We start from the raw sequence: 16,674 nt of genomic DNA, 5'->3' as shown, positions 1-16,674 counted from the left end.
CCTGTGTGGAGTTTTTTGTGCCTCCTCAAGTGTGAATTGCAAGCAAAACATTTCCCACACTCCTTGCATTGGAAAGGCTTCTCTCCTGTGTGGAGTCTCCTGTGCCTCACCAAGTCTGAACTGTAAGCAAAACATTTCCCACATTCCTGGCATTGGTATGGCTTCTCTCCTGTGTGGAGTCTTTTGTGGTTCACCAAGGCAGAACTCTCTCTAAAACATTTCCCGCTGTCAGCCCCAGCTTCTCCCAACCTAGCAGTTCAAAAACATGCAAATGTGAATAGATCAATACGTACCGCTCCAGCAGTCCATGCAGTCATGCTGGCCACATGACCTTGGAGGTGTCTACGGACAACACCGGCTCTTCGGCTTAGAAATGGAGATGAGCACCATGCCCCAGAGTCGGACACGATTGGACTTAATGTCAGGGGAAAACCTTTACCTTTACCTATGATAGCTGGGTCCGAAAGCTCAGAGTGTTACGCACATTCCACAACAGCGGTTGTGAATAAGGGAAAGGGAGAGCAGAACGTAAGGGCAGGAATATACTTTGTAGTTTGGTGGAAGGATAGAAAGGAGAGAAGGGTTAGGATAAGGTTTAGGGAAAGGGTTAGGGTAGAGTTTAGGTTAGGGTAAGTTTTAGGGTAAGGGTTCGGGTTAGGATTAGGGTAAGTTTTAGGGAAAGGGTTCGGGTTAGAGTAAGATTTAGGGTAAGGGTTTGGGCTCGGGTTAGGATTAGGGTAAGTTTTAGGGAAAGGGTTCGGGTTAGAGTAAGATTTAGGGTAAGATTTAGGGTTCGGGTTAGGATTAGGGTAAGTTTTAGGGTAAGGGTTAGGGTAAGACTTAGGGTAAGGGTTTGGGTTCGGGTTAGAATTAGGGTAAGTTTTAGGGAAAGGGTTAGGGTTAGGGTAAGACTTAGGGTTCGGGTTAGGATTAGGGTAAGGGTTTGGGTTAGGGTTAGGATTAGGGTAAGTTTTAGGGAAAGGGTTCGGGTTAGGGTAAGACTTAGGGTAAGGGTTTGGGTAAGGGTTAGGGTAGTTTTAGGGAAAGGGTTAGGGTTAGAGTAAGTTTTAGGGTAAGGGTTCGGGTTAGGGTTTTACCACTAACGAACTCTTACATTCCTTCTATATCTGTGTTCCAGTCTGTGTTGCTTTCATACTATTACTGGGAAAGAGATAGGACAAGAGGAGGAGGAGGAGGAGGAGGAGGAGGAGGAGGAGGAGGGAGAGGCAGACAGGACAAACTCCCCTCTCCCAGCAGGGCAAGGAAGGGTTAAGGGGAGGGAGTTTGGTTCCTAGAGGGAAAGGAAAGGCGGGTCTGGGGAGGCCCACTTCCTTCCTGCCTCTCTGGGAACCACACTTCCTGCCCTTAACCCTTCCTTGCCCAGCAATGCACTGGAAGGAGGGGAAAAGAGCATCTCTCCAAAGCCCTGGAACTAAAGGACTCAAGATTAAGGCAGAGAGAGAGTCATGGAGGAAAAATTCTGTACTCATAGGATAGTCAGATATATTATTTCCCTGTCAAACCTTTGTTGCCCAGCCCCACTAAACATTAAAGGTAATCAGTCAGTCCAAGAGAGAGAATTAAAGTGGTCCTCAAGTGTCAATGAGGGAGACCTTCTTCCCGCAACCCAGAAGCAAATCTGTCTCTGCAAAGTTCCTGCACAGCTAAAGCCTAAAAATGTAACTGTTGCCAAAACTCCCAGGCTCAGCTAGCTTCTTGGGCTTTGTATATTCAATTAACATACACTCACCAACTGATTTTGACATGCTAAAGCAAAATATACCCCGCAACAATATCACACCTGATAACCTGCTACTGTTACTGTTAGCCGGTATTGCACCACTTGACATCCACTGGGAAGTACCAGCCAATAGTGAAAGGACCAAGGCAGAGACATAGAATCATAGAATCAAAGAGTTGGAGGAGACCTCATGGGCCATCCAGTCCAACCCCCTGCCAAGAAGGAGGAATATTGCATTCAAATCACCCCTGACAGATGGCCATCCAGCCCCTGTTTAAATGCTTCCAAAGAAGGAGCCTCCACCACACTCCGGGGCAGAGAGTTCCACTGCTGAACGGCTCTCACAGTCAGGAAGTTCTTCCTCATGTTCGGATGGAATCTCCTTTCTTGTAGTTTGAAGCCATTGTTCCCAGTCCTAGTCTCTTAGAAAACTATTTCTTGACTTAAGTCGTTGACATGCTGGCTGATACCCAAACAAGGGATGAGTTGAGGATGTCTCTGCCTTGGTCCTTTCACTATTGGCTGCTACTTCCCGGCGGATGTCAGGTGGTGCAATACCGGCTAAGCAGTGCAATTTCTCCAGTGGTGTAAGGCACAGACACCCCATGATAATGCGGCATGTTTCATTAAGAGCCACATCTACTGTTTTAGTGTGGTGAGATGTGTTCCACACTGGGCATGCATACTCAGCAGAGTAGCATAGAGCAAGGACAGATGTCTTCACTGTGTCAGGTTGTGATCCCCAGGTTGTGCTAGTCAGCTTTCGTATGATATTGTTTCTAGCACCCACTTTTTGCTTGATGTTCAGGCAGTGCTTCTTGTAGGTCAGAGCACGGTCCAGAGTGACTCCCAGGTATTTGGGTGCGCTGCCATGCTCCAGTGGGATTCCTTCCCCGGTAATAATCCTCAGAGCTTGGGATGCTTGTCTGTTCTTAAGCCGAAAGGCACATGTCTGTGTTTTAGATGGATTAGGGATCCGTTGGTTTTCCCTGTAATAGGCAGTAAGAGCACCTAGAGCTTCGGAGAGCTTCTGTTCAACCATCTCAAAGCTCCCTGATTGAGCGGTAATGGCACGATCATCAGTATAGATGAAACTCTCTGTCCCTTCTGGCAGGGGCTGGCCATTTGTGTAAATGTTGAACATTGATGGAGCGAGCACACTTCCCTGAGGCAGGCCGTTTTTCTGTTCGACACTATGAAGCACTATATATATCCTGTGCAGTTCAATGGAAAGCTATTATTCCCTTAATATAAGATCTAGGGACAAAATAGATCAAATTTGCATAGACTATTTTATATATATATATATATATATATATATATATATATATAATTTATTTACAGTATTTATATACCGCCTTACTCACCCCTGGGGGGACTCAAAGCAGTTTACGCATAAATATAACATTGTTAATTCTAAAATAAGAATGAGATTCGTGTTTTTCAATTTAAACTGGATTAAAAGTGTGTGTGCCAGGAGCAGGGTAATTTCTAGCCAGAGATATTTATTTATTTATTTATTTATTTGCGACATTTCTTTGCCGCCCTTCTCATCCCGAAGGGGACTCTGAGCAGCTTACAAGTAAAATGAAAATATAACATATTATATTATTAACATAGCACAATATTAACATTATATATTACATTGTACTATAACATTATACTGTAATATTATTAGTAATATTACATGTAATATAAAATATATAATTATAATAACATAATTTGCAACCAAGGTGGTAAAGGAGGTGAAAACTAAGCCCAGAGGAACAACCGATGGAGTTACATATGGTTTATCTTAAAAATAAGTGACATGACAATCGTATTTAACCCTCAGAAGGATTGTCACAAAGAGCTTGCTTTCTGCTGCTCCAGAGAAGAGGACCTCAACTTAGGGATTAAAGGCCAAGAAAGTGGACTCTACCAGATTTAGGGAGAACTTCTCAAATGGTCCTGTTTGAAATCGGATGTTTACCCACAAAGGATAAACAGAGGAAAGCCAGTCCAGTCCCGCGGTGATGCCCGTGACCAGAGAAGCAAAAGACTTCTCCACAACAGTCCCAAGTCAAGCAAAGCAAAAAACCAGAACAGAGTTCGAAACCAAGAATGGGAATTTTCTAAGAAATGAGCCCAAAGTCAAGCCAAGTACTACGTTAAGCCAAGGGAATCACATGTTCATCAGAAAATGTTGAATGTATAGTCTACAGGGCCAGCATGCCCAACCTTGCTATTTCCCTGTTGCAATTCATTATTTTTACTTTTGTCCCAGCTCTTTGGATGATTTTTCTCTTCTGTGAATTTCCTGGTGGCTCACCAAATTTGATCTCCTAGCAAAGCATTTCCCACACTCCTGGCATTGGTATGGCTTCTCTCCTGTGTGCAGTTTTTTGTGCCTCCCCAAGTGTGAACTGCAAGAAAACCATTTCCCACACTCCTGGCATTGGAAAGGCTTCTCTCCTGTGTGGAGTCTCCTGTGCCTCACTAAGTCTGAACTGTAAGCAAAACATTTCCCACATTCCTGGCATTGGTATGGCTTCTCTCCTGTGTGGAGTCTTTTGTGGTTCACCAAGGCAGAACTGTCTCTAAAACGTTTCCCACATTCTTGACATTGGTATGGCTTCTCTCCTGTGTGGAGTCTTTTGTGCCTCACCAAGTCTGAACTGTAAACAAAACATTTCCCACATTCTTGGCATTGATATTGCATCTCTCCTGTGTGGACTCTATTGTGCCTCAACAAGCCTGAACTGGAAGCCAAACATTTCCCACATTGCTGGCATTGGTATGGCTTCTCTCCTTTGTGGAGTGTTTTGTGCTTCAGCAAGTGTGAACTCCTAGCAAAACATTTTCCACACTCCTGGCATTGGTACGGTTTCTCACCTGTGTGAAGTCTTCTGTGCCTCACCAAGGCTGAGCTGTCAGCAAAACATTTCCCACACTCCTGGCATTGGTATGGCTTCTCTCCTGTGTGGAGTCTATTGTGGCTCACCAAGGATGAACTCTGAGCAAAACATTTTCCACACTCCTGGCATTGGTATGGTTTTTCTCCTGTGTGGAGTCTATTGTGGCTCACCAAGCCTGAACTCTTGGCAAAACATTTCCCACACTCCTGGCATTGGTGTGGCTTCTCTCCTGTATGGATTCGTTTGTGGCTCATCAAGACTGAACTCTGAGTAAAACATTTCCCACACTGCTGGCATTGGTATGGCTTCTCTCCTGTGTGGAGTCTTTTATGGTACACCAAGCCTGAACTGTCAGCAAAACATTTCCCACACTCCTGGCATTGGTAGGGCTTCTCTCCTGTGTGGAGTCTTTTGTGGCTCACCAAGGTTGAACTGTCAGCAAAACATTTCCCACACTCTTGGCATTGGTATGGCTTCTCTCCTGTGTGGAGTCTATTGTGGCTCACCAAGGATGAACTTTGAGCAAAACATTTCCCACACTCCTGGCATTGGAATGGTTTCTCTCCTGTGTGGAGTCTATTGTGGCTCACCAAACCTGAACTCTGAGCAAAACATTTCCCACACTCCTGGCATTGGTGTGGCTTCTCTCCTGTATGGATTCTTTTGTGGCTCATCAAGCCTGAACTCTGAGTAAAACATTTTCCACACTCCTGGCATTGGTATGGCTTCACTCCTTTGTGGAGTCTTTTATGCCTCACAAAGGCTGAACTGTCAGCAAAACATTTCCCACACTCTTGGCATTGGTATTGCTTCTCTCCTGTGTGGAGTCTATTGTGGCTTACCAAGCCTGAACTGGAAGCAAAGCATTTCCCACATTCATTGCATTTGTATGGCTTCTCGCCTGTATGGAGTCTCTTGTGGGTTACCAAGTGTGAACTCTGAGCAAAACATTTCCCACACTCCTGGCATTGGTATGGCTTCTCTCCTGTGTGGAGTCTCTTGTGGGTCACCAAGGCCGAACTGCGAGTAAAACATTTCCCACACTCCTGGCATTGATATTGCTTCTCTCCTGTGTGGAGTGTTTTGTAGCTCACCAAGTTTGAACTTTGAGCAAAACATCTCCCAAACTCTTGGCACTGGTGTGGCTTCTCTCCATATACATTGCATTTGTACGGCCTTTCTCTGGCAGAACCTCCATCTTCACTGTGGGTTTTCTGGTGTCTAGGAAGGTCCCCATTGAGCCCAAAATACTTCCTGCATTTGGTATATACATTGCTCTTCTTCCAGTCATCTGCTGTGAAGAAGAAGGACAGAAACAATCATTCCTCAGTGTGAGTGATAAGGACTCTAAAGATATAAACGCTGTCCTCCCTCCACCCCTTGTGCAGTAAGGACTGACACTGTTTGACTGCCTGGAGCCTCTAAGGGAGAGCTGAGTAACGTATGTTCCAGAGCATACCTGTTCCTCATCTAGCATGTTTTTTATTCTGTCTCCTTCTCCCTTTTCCCTTCACATTCAAATCCTTCCCTTTTTCTCCAGCTAAACCTTTACCTTGCTACCACCCATTCCACAATCATTCCCTTCTTTTCCTTTCTGTTCCCCAACCTCCAGTTCTCTAGTAAACAAAAACCCCGAGCCCCAATCATTCACAAGCACAGAACATAGGACACATTATGTTGCAGGTCACCATCTTGCTCATCACTGAGGCTAGGGACAGTTTGCATGCTGGGAGAGGCAGTGTACAAAGAGAGCCTGGCCTGCAGACACGTGGAGGCTAGACTGCCTGGCTGGGAGGAAAACAAGGCTGAACATGAGCCCAATACAAAGACGTATAGCAGCGTCTGTGTACGTGAAGCCAGCGGATGTTTGTTCTTCTTGATGCTCCACTCTCCCGCCAATCAATCTGGGCGATGGGTCTTAATAGATTTCCAGGGAGCCCGAGTTACTGGGAAGAAGCCTGTCAGCAGACATCCAGAGCAAGTCAGCTTTTGCAACACAACTCTTTCCCATTGTTTTCCAGACTCCTTTTGGCTTCAGGCATGCAGTGGCTTTCCAAGCAGTCCAAGGGCACACAGGATGCAAAAGCAGGGGGCTGGAAATGTGGGCCTGAAGTCAGGAGAGCTTTGCTGGGTGACTTATTGGAAATCTGCTTCCCAACCCCCTCCCCTCCCAATCTCTCTCACACACACTCACAGAGATAGAGAGAGAGAGCGATAGTGTGACTGATCTGGGGTGATGATTTAGGATAATACTGCATTTTGAAATAGAAATCCCCACGAGTGAGGGAGCCTTACCAAGAGAGTCCACCATCCCGTGAATCTCCTCCATGATCTGCCCGTGCAAGGCTTTCTGATCAGGACTCAGGAGAGCCCACTCCTCCGGGGAGAAATGCACAGCCACCTCCTCAAAGGCGATTGGGCCCTGGGGGGAAAAGAACACATTTCCTTCTCACATCAGGGAAAATAAGAAAACTAATTACAAGATACTCTTTAAAGCAGGTTTACATTCCTGTTGGGTTTGTTTGTTTTTTTTTTGGAAAGGGAAAGGGCTAAGGCCTCCGTGCCACAGTTTAAGCTTTGTAGAGACATCCGGTTGATCACAATTAAGAACCATTTCTCAATTTATTGTCGAAGGCTTTCATGGCCGGAATCACGGGGTTGTTGTAGGTTTTTTTGGGCTATACGGACATGTTCTAGAGGCATTCTCTCCTGACATTTCGCCTGCATCTCTAAGGCAAGCATCCTCAGAGATAGTGAGGTCTGTTGGATCTAGGAAAAAGGGTTTATATTTCTGTGGAATGACCAGGGTGGGACAAACGACTCTTGTCTGCTGGAGCTAGGTGTGAATGTTTCATCTTACCACCTTGATTAGCATTTGATTGCCTGGCAGTGCCTGGAGCAATCTTTTGTAGAGAGGCGATTAGATGTCCTTGTTTGTTTTCTCTCCGTTGTTGTGCTGTTCTAATTTTAGAGTTTTTCAATACTGGTAGCCAGATTTTGTTCATTTTCATGGTTTTCTCCTTTCTGTTGAAATTGTCCACATGCTTGTGGATTTCAATGGCTTCTCTGTGTAGTCTGACATGTTGGTACACACTACATCAAGGACTCGGCCCACTTCATAGAAAAAATCAGCAATCTCAAGCTAAATACCAACAACAAACTCATCAGCTTCGATGTGGTGTCTCTATTTACCATGGTCCCGGTAGCACACACCATTGCACTAATCAACCAGACGTTCCCAGAAGACCTCACAGCTCTGTTTCACTATTGCCTCACCACCAGCTACTTTCAGTGGGACAATGAGTTCTACAAACAGAAAGATGGAGTAGCTATGGGGAGCCCTCTCAGCCCGGTCATAGCTAATTTCTACATGGAGCACTTTGAAAAACAAGCCCTGGAAACAGTAACAAAAAAGCGCACTATATGATTCAGATATGTGGATGACACCTTCACTATTTGGAGCCATGGAGAAGAAGAACTCAACAGGTTCCTGGACCATCTTAACAGCATCCACCCAAACATCCAGTTCATCATGGAAAAAGAAAATGAAGGAAGACTGCCTTTTCTAGATGTCCTAGTCATCCGCAAACCAGATCAACAATTGGGTCACACCGTTTACAGAAAACCCACACACACAGATAGATATCTACATAAAAACTTCAACAATCACCCAAGTCAAAAAAGAAAAACCATTAAAGCCTTGGCAGACCGTGCAAAAATAATCTGCGAACCCCACCTCCTCCAGGATGAACTCAACCACCTAAGGTGGTGGTTAATGCCTTCTTACAGGAGGGAAAGTTTCCAGCGAGCTTAAAACAAGCTATCATAAAACCGCTGTTGAAAAAGCCATCACTGGACCCCACTCAATTAGACAACTTTTGGCCAATTTCCAATCTCCCCTGCTTGGGCAAAGTCCTGGAACGTGTGGTGGCAGCACAACTCCAGGGATTTCTGGTAGACACTGATTATCTAGATCTGGCACAGTCTGGCTTTAGACCGGGACATGGAACTGAGACAGCCTTGGTCGCCTTGGTAGATGATCTTCGCCAGGAGCTCGACAGGGGGAGTGTGTCCCTGCTAGTTCTGCTGGACTTCTCAGCGGCCTTCGATACCGTCGACCACGGTATCCTTCTGGGACGCTTCGCAGATATGGGACTTGGGGGTACTACCTTGCAGTGGCTCCAGTCCTTTCTTGAAGGACGGTCTCAGAAGGTGTTACTGGGTGACACCTGTTCGGCCCCACAACCGTTGTTGTGTGGAGTCCCACAGGACTCAATTCTGTCCCCGATTTTGTTTAACATCAACATAAAGCCGCTGGAAGAGATCATCCGGAGTTTTGGATTGAGGTGTTATCTCTACGCAGATGATGTCCAAATCTGTCACTCCTTCTCACCTGTCACCAAGGAGGCTGTCCAAACCTTGAACCGGTGCTTGGCTGCTGTGTCGGACTGGATGAGAGCTAACAAACTGAAACTGAATCCAGACAAGACAGAGGTCCTACTGGTCAGTCGTAAGGCCGAACAGGGCATAGGGATACAGCCTGTGTTAGACGGGGTTACACTCCCCCTGAAGACACAGGTTCGCAGCCTGGGAGTGATCCTGGACTCATCGCTGAGCCTGGAACCCCAGGTCTCGGCGGTGGCCGGGAGAGCTTTTGCACAATTAAAACTTGTGCACCAGTTGCGCCAGTACCTTGGGAAGTCTGACCTGGCCACAGTGGTCCACGCTCTCGTTACATCCCGAAGAGATTACTGTAACACACTCTACATGGGGTTGCCTTTGAAGACTGTTCGGAAACTTCAATTAGTCCAGCGGACGGCAGCTAGATTACTCACCGGAGCATCATACAGGGAGCATACCACCCCTCTGTTATGTCAGCTCCACTGGCTGCCAGTTCAGTTCCGAGCACAATTCAAGGTGCTGGTTTTGACCTACAAAACCCTATACGGTTCTGGCCTAGCCTATCTGTCCAAACGCATCTCCTTCTACGTCCTGCCTCGGAGTTTAAGATCTTCTGGGGAGGCACTGCTCTCGGCCCCACCTCTATCACAAATGAGGTTGGCGGGGACAAGGAGCAGGGCCTTCTTGGTGGTGGCCCCTCACCTGTGGAACTCACTCCCTGGGGAAATTGGGTCATCAACATCCCTCCTCTTCTTTAGAAGGAAATTAAAAACATGGATTTGGGACCAGGCCTTTGAGTAATCTGGCGGATAGATAAGGCACAAGCGATGACTAGAATTGATGGATTGGATAATGTGGAATTTGAATTTATGGACTCTGAGCTGATAAACGTTGAGCACTAGATTGTTTTTAGGGATTGTGATGTATAATGGATTGTTTTAATGGTTTTAATTATTGTTTATATGTTTTATTTTTTACCTTGTTGTGCCGGCATCAAATTGTGCCTTTTTGTAAGCCGCCCTGAGTCCCCCCTCGGGGGTTGAGAAGGGCGGGGTAGAAGTGCGAGAAATAAATAAATAAATAAAATAAACTGGGCTCTACAGGCCAATGGAGACTCCACCTCAGACATCAGAAGAGCTGCAAGACCGAGAAGCCACGAGAATAAAGACGAAGATCCATCCAAAGGAAAAGTGTGCTTGCCATACATCAAGGGAACCACCGACCGCATAGGAAAGCTGATGAGGAAACACAACATACTATCTAGAGACCCACGAAGAAAATCCAACAAATGCTTCGTTCAGCAAAGGACAAGAGGGATCCTCTCGCTTCTGCAGGAGTCTACCGTATACCATGCAGCTGTGGACAAGTCTACATAGGGACCACCAAATGCAGCGCCCAAACATGAATCAAGGAACATGAAAGGCACGGCAGACTACGTCAACCAGAGAAGTCAGCCATAGCAGAGCACCCGATGAACCAGCCTGGACACAGCATATTATTTGAGAACACAGAAATGCTGGACCACTCCAAATTCCCATTCAATCCTTTCTGTTTCAAGAGATGTTTGATGACTGAGCCTGGGACCAATGACCCCCAGGCAGCTTCCTTCCTCCTCTCCCAGGAAACCTTCCACTTACCCGATTCACTTCCACTCCGTCACAAAAGGGAAGACTCGACTGTGGATTCAGCCATAACATCATTCCAGTCCCTGGGAGAGAGAGAGAGAGAGAGCAAGGGGTGGAAAGCTGGTCACATAAATATGTCTCAGACGAGAGAATTACTGTCCTATAAAGAAATCTATGAGGACATGACCCTATGAACCCAGGAGCATTCTCCAGCCCAGGAATAGGTAACATTTTGGAGATTAGGACTTTTTATCTCAACCAGTGCTGTGAGTAGGTTGGATTAAAACTGGTCCTGGGCTTGGTATTGCAATTGACTATATTCTTTGAAAATATTGAAGGGCTGATTTTTCAGTCCTATTTAACAGTATGCAAATGTAGAAGCATTACCAGAAAGAAAACTGAAAATCACACTGAAATTACACATTTTGCACCTAAATGGATACCCATATACTCATCTTTTTAAAACTATTATTATTATTATTATTATTATTATTATTACTATTATTATTATTTGAAACGCAACAAGAGGAGTCCACAGCAGAAAAGATCACTCTGCTGGCTGTTGAATTGGATCCCACGTCGGACCCTTCCCAAGTGTCAAGGACTGTGTGATGTATCGGCTCAGTAAGGTGGCCTTCTGCAGCTGGCAGATGGTAATTTTGTCAGCGCCGATTGTGTTTACGTGCAGGCCAAGGTCCTTAGGCACTGCACCCAGTGTGCCGATCACCACTGGGACCACCTTGACTGGCTTGTGCCAGAGTCTTTGCAGTTTGACCTTTAAATCCTCATATCATGTCAGCTTTTCCTGTTGTTTCTCTGCAATCCTGCTATCACCTGGGATTGCAACATAGACGATCCATACTTTGTTTTTTAACACGATTGTGAGGTCAGGAGTATTGTGCTCCAAAACTCTGTCAGTCTGAATCCGGAAGTCCCAGAGTAGCTTGTCGTGTTCATTCTGTGTAACTTTTTCTGGCTTGTGCTCCAACCAGTTCTTTGTTGCAGGCACATGGTATACGATTATTATTATTACTAGCTGTGCCCTGCCACGCGTTGCTGTGGCCTATAGTAAAACTTATCAAAGTTGAGGTAGATATCTGGACTATTATGAAAGAGAGGTACCTACCTATTCCTTCCCCCTTTTCCTCCCCCTTTCTCTCCTTTCTTCCTTCTCTACCTCTTTCTTTCTTTCCTTCTTTCACTACTTGGTTTCATCCTTCTCTCTTTCCTTCATTTCCTCCCCCTTTCTTCCTTTGCCTTTCTTCCCTCCCTGTTTGCTTCCTTCTTTCACTTTTTATTTCCTTTTATTTCACCACCATCATAACAATAACAATAATGCAATGCATTGCCTCCGGGACCTGACACCTCTCCCATTCCCCCTAAAAGGGTCTCAGAGGAATAATAATAGCATCATAATAATAATAGAAATAACAACCTTTACCCGCCACGTGTTGCTGTGGCCAATCTTCCCTCTTTCTCTCCTTCTTTCCCTCCTTCCTTCCTTCCTTCCCATCTTTCCTTCTCCTCTTCTTTCTCTATCTCTTTCCTTCCTTCCCCCTTTTTCTTTCTTTTCTGCTGTCTCTCTTTTCTTTCCTTCCATCTTTCCTTTCCTTTTCTTCTTCCTTCTTTCTCTAACTTTCCTTCCTTCCCCCTTTTTCTTTACCTCCCTTTCTCTTTCTTCCTTCTTTCCTTCCTTCCTGTCTTTCCTAGATTTTGACAGGGCGGGAAGGGGCAGGGTGGGGTTTGGAGGTGGCGTGAAGTAAAAGGAGGTAAGATTGGGGTGGGGGAGTGATGGAGCGTGGGGTTGCGTGTGTGTGTGCAGCGGCGGGGGGAGTGATGGAGCGTGGGGTTGCGTGTGTGTGTGCGGCGGCGGGGGGAGTGGGGTTGCGTGTGTGCATGCGGCGGCGGGGGGAGTGATGGAGCGTGGGGTTGCGTGTGTGTGCGGCGGCGGGGGGAGTGGGGTTGCGTGTGTGCGTGCGGCGGCGGAGGGATTGATGGAGTGTGGGGTTGTGTGTGTGTGTGCGGCAGGGTGTGTGTGTGTGTGTGGGAAGCGGCGCGACGGGGCTTGGAGTGAGTTGTTTTTCATTTTGAGTAGATATGTTTGTACCTTGTGGGTTGTGTTATGGGCATGGGAATTTTGGTTAAGTTTCGTTGGGGGATTTTTGAGTTTTGTTGTTTTGCCGTTTTGTGAGTGTGTTGTTGTGTTGTTTTTCATTTTGAGTAGATATGTTTGTACCTTGTGGGTTGTGTTATGGGCATGGGAATTTTGGTTAAGTTTCGTTGGGGGATTTTTGAGTTTTGTTGTTTTGCCGTTTTGTGAGTGTGTTGTTGTGTTGTTTTTCATTTTGAGTAGATATGTTTGTACCTTGTGGGTTGTGTTATGGGCATGGGAATTTTGGTTAAGTTTCATGGGGGGGTTTTGAGTTTTGTTTTTTTGCCGTTTTGAGTGTGTTGTTGTGTTGCTTTTCATTTTGAGTAGATATGTTTGTACCTTGTGGATTGTGTTATGAGCATGGGAATTTTGGTTAAGTTTCGTTGGGGGATTTTTAAGTTTTGTTGTTTTGCCGTTTTGTGAGTGTGTTGTTGTGTTGTTTTTCATTTTGAGTAGATATGTTTGTACCTTGTGGGTTGTGTTATGCGCATGAGAAGTTTCGTTAAGTTTCGTTGGGGGATTTTTGAGTTTTGTTGTTTTGCCGTTTTGTGAGTGTGTTGTTGTGTTGTTTTTCATTTTGAGTAGATATGTTTGTACCTTGTGGGTTGTGTTATGGGCATGGGAATTTTGGTTAAGTTTCGTTGGGGGGGTTTTGAGTTTTGTTTCCTCGTTGGATGCCCCTAACAAATTTATATATATAGATTATTATTATTATTATACATTATACATTATATGAGTATGGAATAAATATACAAAATCTACTCATATGAACAACAACATATGAGTAGATTTTGTATATTTATTCCATACTCGTCATTCATCTATGACATTTCCCCAACCTCTTCCTCCCTTCTATATCATCCACCCATTTAGCTTAGTTCTATGAACTCTATCCATACTACAATCTCCATTATAACTTTAACTTGATTCATGAGCTCAGCTTTTCCTATCTCTGTACAATATTGACATTGGTTTCCCCACTTTTGATCCATTCCACACCTGTATCCTCATCTCAAGGCCAAATGATCCTGCATGTCCACCTTCTCTAGCTCAAACCAAATGTGGATGTGCTACAATCCCCTGAAGGGGAATTTACACCGGCCTAGAACACCAACAGTCCCAGAAGGGTTCCTTCTCACCCTCCAAAGCTGTAGGTCCATCTCCTTCCTCTCCTTCCTGCTTGAACTCCTTCTTCTGGAGGCTTTGTGTGGGGCCTGAGTGAGATTCCTCTGATGCAGAGACATCAGGCTGGACTTCTATGCAGTTATTTTGGGCCTGAAAGAAGACAGAGAAATCCATAAGTAGAATAGAGAATGATTAGAAAAGGATTTTTCCCCCAAATGTACAGAAACTGCATTCTGCATTCACATCATTTTCAAATTGGAGTAGAGCAGTACCCATGCGTACGCTGGATACGGAGGTGAGAGCAGGAGGGGCAGAGCAGGTGGGAAAAGAAGCCAAGGCAGCAGGGTCTGACTTCTCCCTCACATCGGTCCCATCTTGGAAGGAAGGCAGGTTGTAGGTTTGATCTCTCCATCAGTCCCAAGGTGAGTGAAGCCAAGAGGCAATGCTCTCACCTGTTCTTCCTGCTTCATGTCCTCTTCCCGACTCAGGAGGAAGCCTTCCGCCAGGGCCACCGCCTGGGAAGAGGTCTCTGCCCCACACTCTCGGACCCAGCTCCCCATCTTTGGGGGCAGGATGCTCAGGAACTGCTCCAGGTCCATCATCTCCGCCTTGGTGTGTTGCTCTGGCTTCAGCCACTGGCGGCAGAGATCGTGGAGGCGGCTGCAAACCTCCCTGGGTCCCTCGCCCTCTCGGAAGGAGGAATGCCTGAAGCGCTGGATCTGTGTGTCTGAGTTATAAAGATCCACACTCAGGAAGTTATGTGTTATTTTTCCCCAGGATGCTCCACTGCTCCCAGGTGCTGCTTCAGGTCCAGGTGAGTTGGGTCTCTCCATGCTGGAACCACTCTTTGATGAAGAAGCCAAGTGGGTCCGAGATGCTCTTCCTGGCTCTTCTCTCTAAAATTCTCGTCCTGGCTCAACTCCAAAATTCTCAGCCAACAATCACATTTCCTCTGTGAACGAAAGGCAGAATTAGACAACAGGCTTTGGGAGGCTTTCTTTCTTGGAGAGTGAATCTATGGCTTCTCTTCCCCGCTCCATCCCTTTTCTCCCTTTATTTATATAGTCCTAATATCCTGATGGGGGCTCTGCCTCCCTCCTCCTCCCCTTCTACGTTCTCCTTTTTCCTTTGTGTGAAAAACATCTTTTCCTTTGAAATGGGTAATAGAAACTTAAGGGGGAAAAGAGGCCGGTGAGTGGGTTGGAAGGGGAAAGCCCTGGGCCTCTCTCTCTCTGCCTGCCCCCCTCTCTCTCTCTCCTCCCAAGGATCCCCCAGTGGGAGAAGCAGATGACTACCAACCCCAGGTGAGGGCAGGCCTAGGCCTACTTCGGCCCTCCCTCCAGGTGTGTTGGGCTTCAGCCCCTCTTCAGCCCTTTGGAGAAGGAATGGGAAGAAGGGTCACCAGAAGGAGGAAGAGAAGGAGGAAGAGAAGAGAGATAGGCTAAGAAGAGGAGGAAGAGGAGGAGGAGGAGGAGGAGAGAGACAGGCTAAGAAGAAGAGGAGGAGGAAGATGAAGAGGAGGAAGGAGAGGCTGACAGAGCCAACTCCCCTCTCCCTGCCAAGCAAGGAAGGGTTAAGAGGAGAGAGTGTGGTTCCTAGAGGGACAGGAAAGGCGGGTCTAAGGAGGCCCACTTCCTTCCTGCCTCTCTGGGAACCACACTCCCTCCCCTTAACCCTTCCTTGCCCAGAGTGACACTGGAAGGAGGGGGAAAGAGCCTCTCTCCAAAGCCCTGCAACCAAAGGACTGAAGATGAAGGCAGAGAGAGAGTCATGGAAGAACAATTCTGTATTCATAGGGTAGTCAGATATATTATTTCCCTGTCAAACCTTTGCTGCCCAGGGAACATTAAAGGTAGTCAGTCCAAGAGAGAGAATAATAATAATAATACCAATGTATTGTCGAAGGCTTTCATGGCTGGAATCACTAGGTTCTTGTGGGTTTTTTCGGGCTATAGGGCCTGCAAGACCAAGAACAAGCCACGAGAGTAAAGACGAAGATCCACCCAGAGGAAAAGTGTTCCTGCCATACATCAAGGGAACCACTGACCGCAGAGGGAAGCTGATGAGGAAACACAACATACACACTATCTACAGACCCACCAAGAAAGTCCAACAAATGCTTCGTTCAGCAAAGGACAAGAGGGATCCTCTCACCTCTGCAGCAGTCTACCGTATACCATGCAGCTGTGGACAAGTCTACAGAGGGACCAAAAAACGCAGCAATGCCCAAACACGAATCAAGTAACATGAAAGGCACTGCAGACTACTTCAACCAGAGAAGTCAGCCATAGCAGAGCACCTGAGGAACCAGCCTGGACACAGCATATTATTTGGGAACACAGAAATGCTGGACCACTCTCACATAGGCTTGGGCAATCCATGGTTCTAAATGGTTCTAAAGTACTTACAAAACTAAAGTTCTGGTGGTGAAAATTTCAGAACTCTAACAAAACTTTCAAAATTTAATTATTATTTCATTATTTGTGATTTTAATGACAGAACCAATTAGGAACTGCCATTTATTATGAAATTTTGAGAGTTTTGTTAGAGTTCTGAAATTTTCACCACCAGAACTTTAGTTTTGTAAGTACTTTAGAACCATTTAGAACCATGGATTGCCCAAGCCTACTCTCACAACCACCATGTCAGACAACACAGAGAAGCCATTGAAATCCACAAGCATGTGGACAATTTCAACAGAAAGGAAGAGACCATGAAAATGAACAAAATCTG

The 16,674-nt window shown here is 46.0% G+C and overlaps 2 protein-coding genes across 14 annotated transcripts in view; one reads left to right on the top strand and one right to left on the bottom strand.

The window, feature by feature from the left end:
* Nucleotides 1-16,674, top strand: part of LOC132765774 (zinc finger protein 850-like) — a 1,095,673-nt gene that overhangs the window by 694,874 nt on the left and 384,125 nt on the right. The gene's annotated exons all lie outside the window — the stretch shown is intronic.
* LOC132766016 (zinc finger protein 208-like) overlaps nt 1-16,674 on the bottom strand; it is a 151,722-nt gene that overhangs the window by 23,860 nt on the left and 111,188 nt on the right. For 2 of the 13 annotated variants that reach the window (XM_067465099.1, XM_067465098.1), the window contains exons 3-6: nt 13,956-14,091; nt 10,677-10,747; nt 6,934-7,060; nt 3,516-5,932 (exon numbers count right to left, since the gene is read on the bottom strand). In XM_067465099.1, coding sequence (XP_067321200.1) covers nt 3,993-5,932; nt 6,934-7,060; nt 10,677-10,747; nt 13,956-14,091 — 2,274 coding nt within the window. In that variant the 3' untranslated portion in view covers nt 3,516-3,992. Of the gene's footprint in view, nt 1-3,515; nt 5,933-6,933; nt 7,061-10,676; nt 10,748-13,955; nt 14,092-14,213; nt 14,299-14,393; nt 14,894-15,240; nt 15,512-16,674 lie in introns of those variants that run through there. The other 11 variants (XM_067465106.1, XM_067465100.1, XM_067465102.1 and 8 more) reach the window with 10 other exon arrangements.

Source organism: Anolis sagrei, chromosome 2 (genome assembly GCF_037176765.1).
Source record: "Anolis sagrei isolate rAnoSag1 chromosome 2, rAnoSag1.mat, whole genome shotgun sequence".
Classification (NCBI taxonomy): domain Eukaryota; kingdom Metazoa; phylum Chordata; class Lepidosauria; order Squamata; family Dactyloidae; genus Anolis; species Anolis sagrei.
The sequence above is the reverse complement of the archived record's forward strand: the minus strand, read 5'-3'. Positions and strand labels throughout refer to the sequence as shown.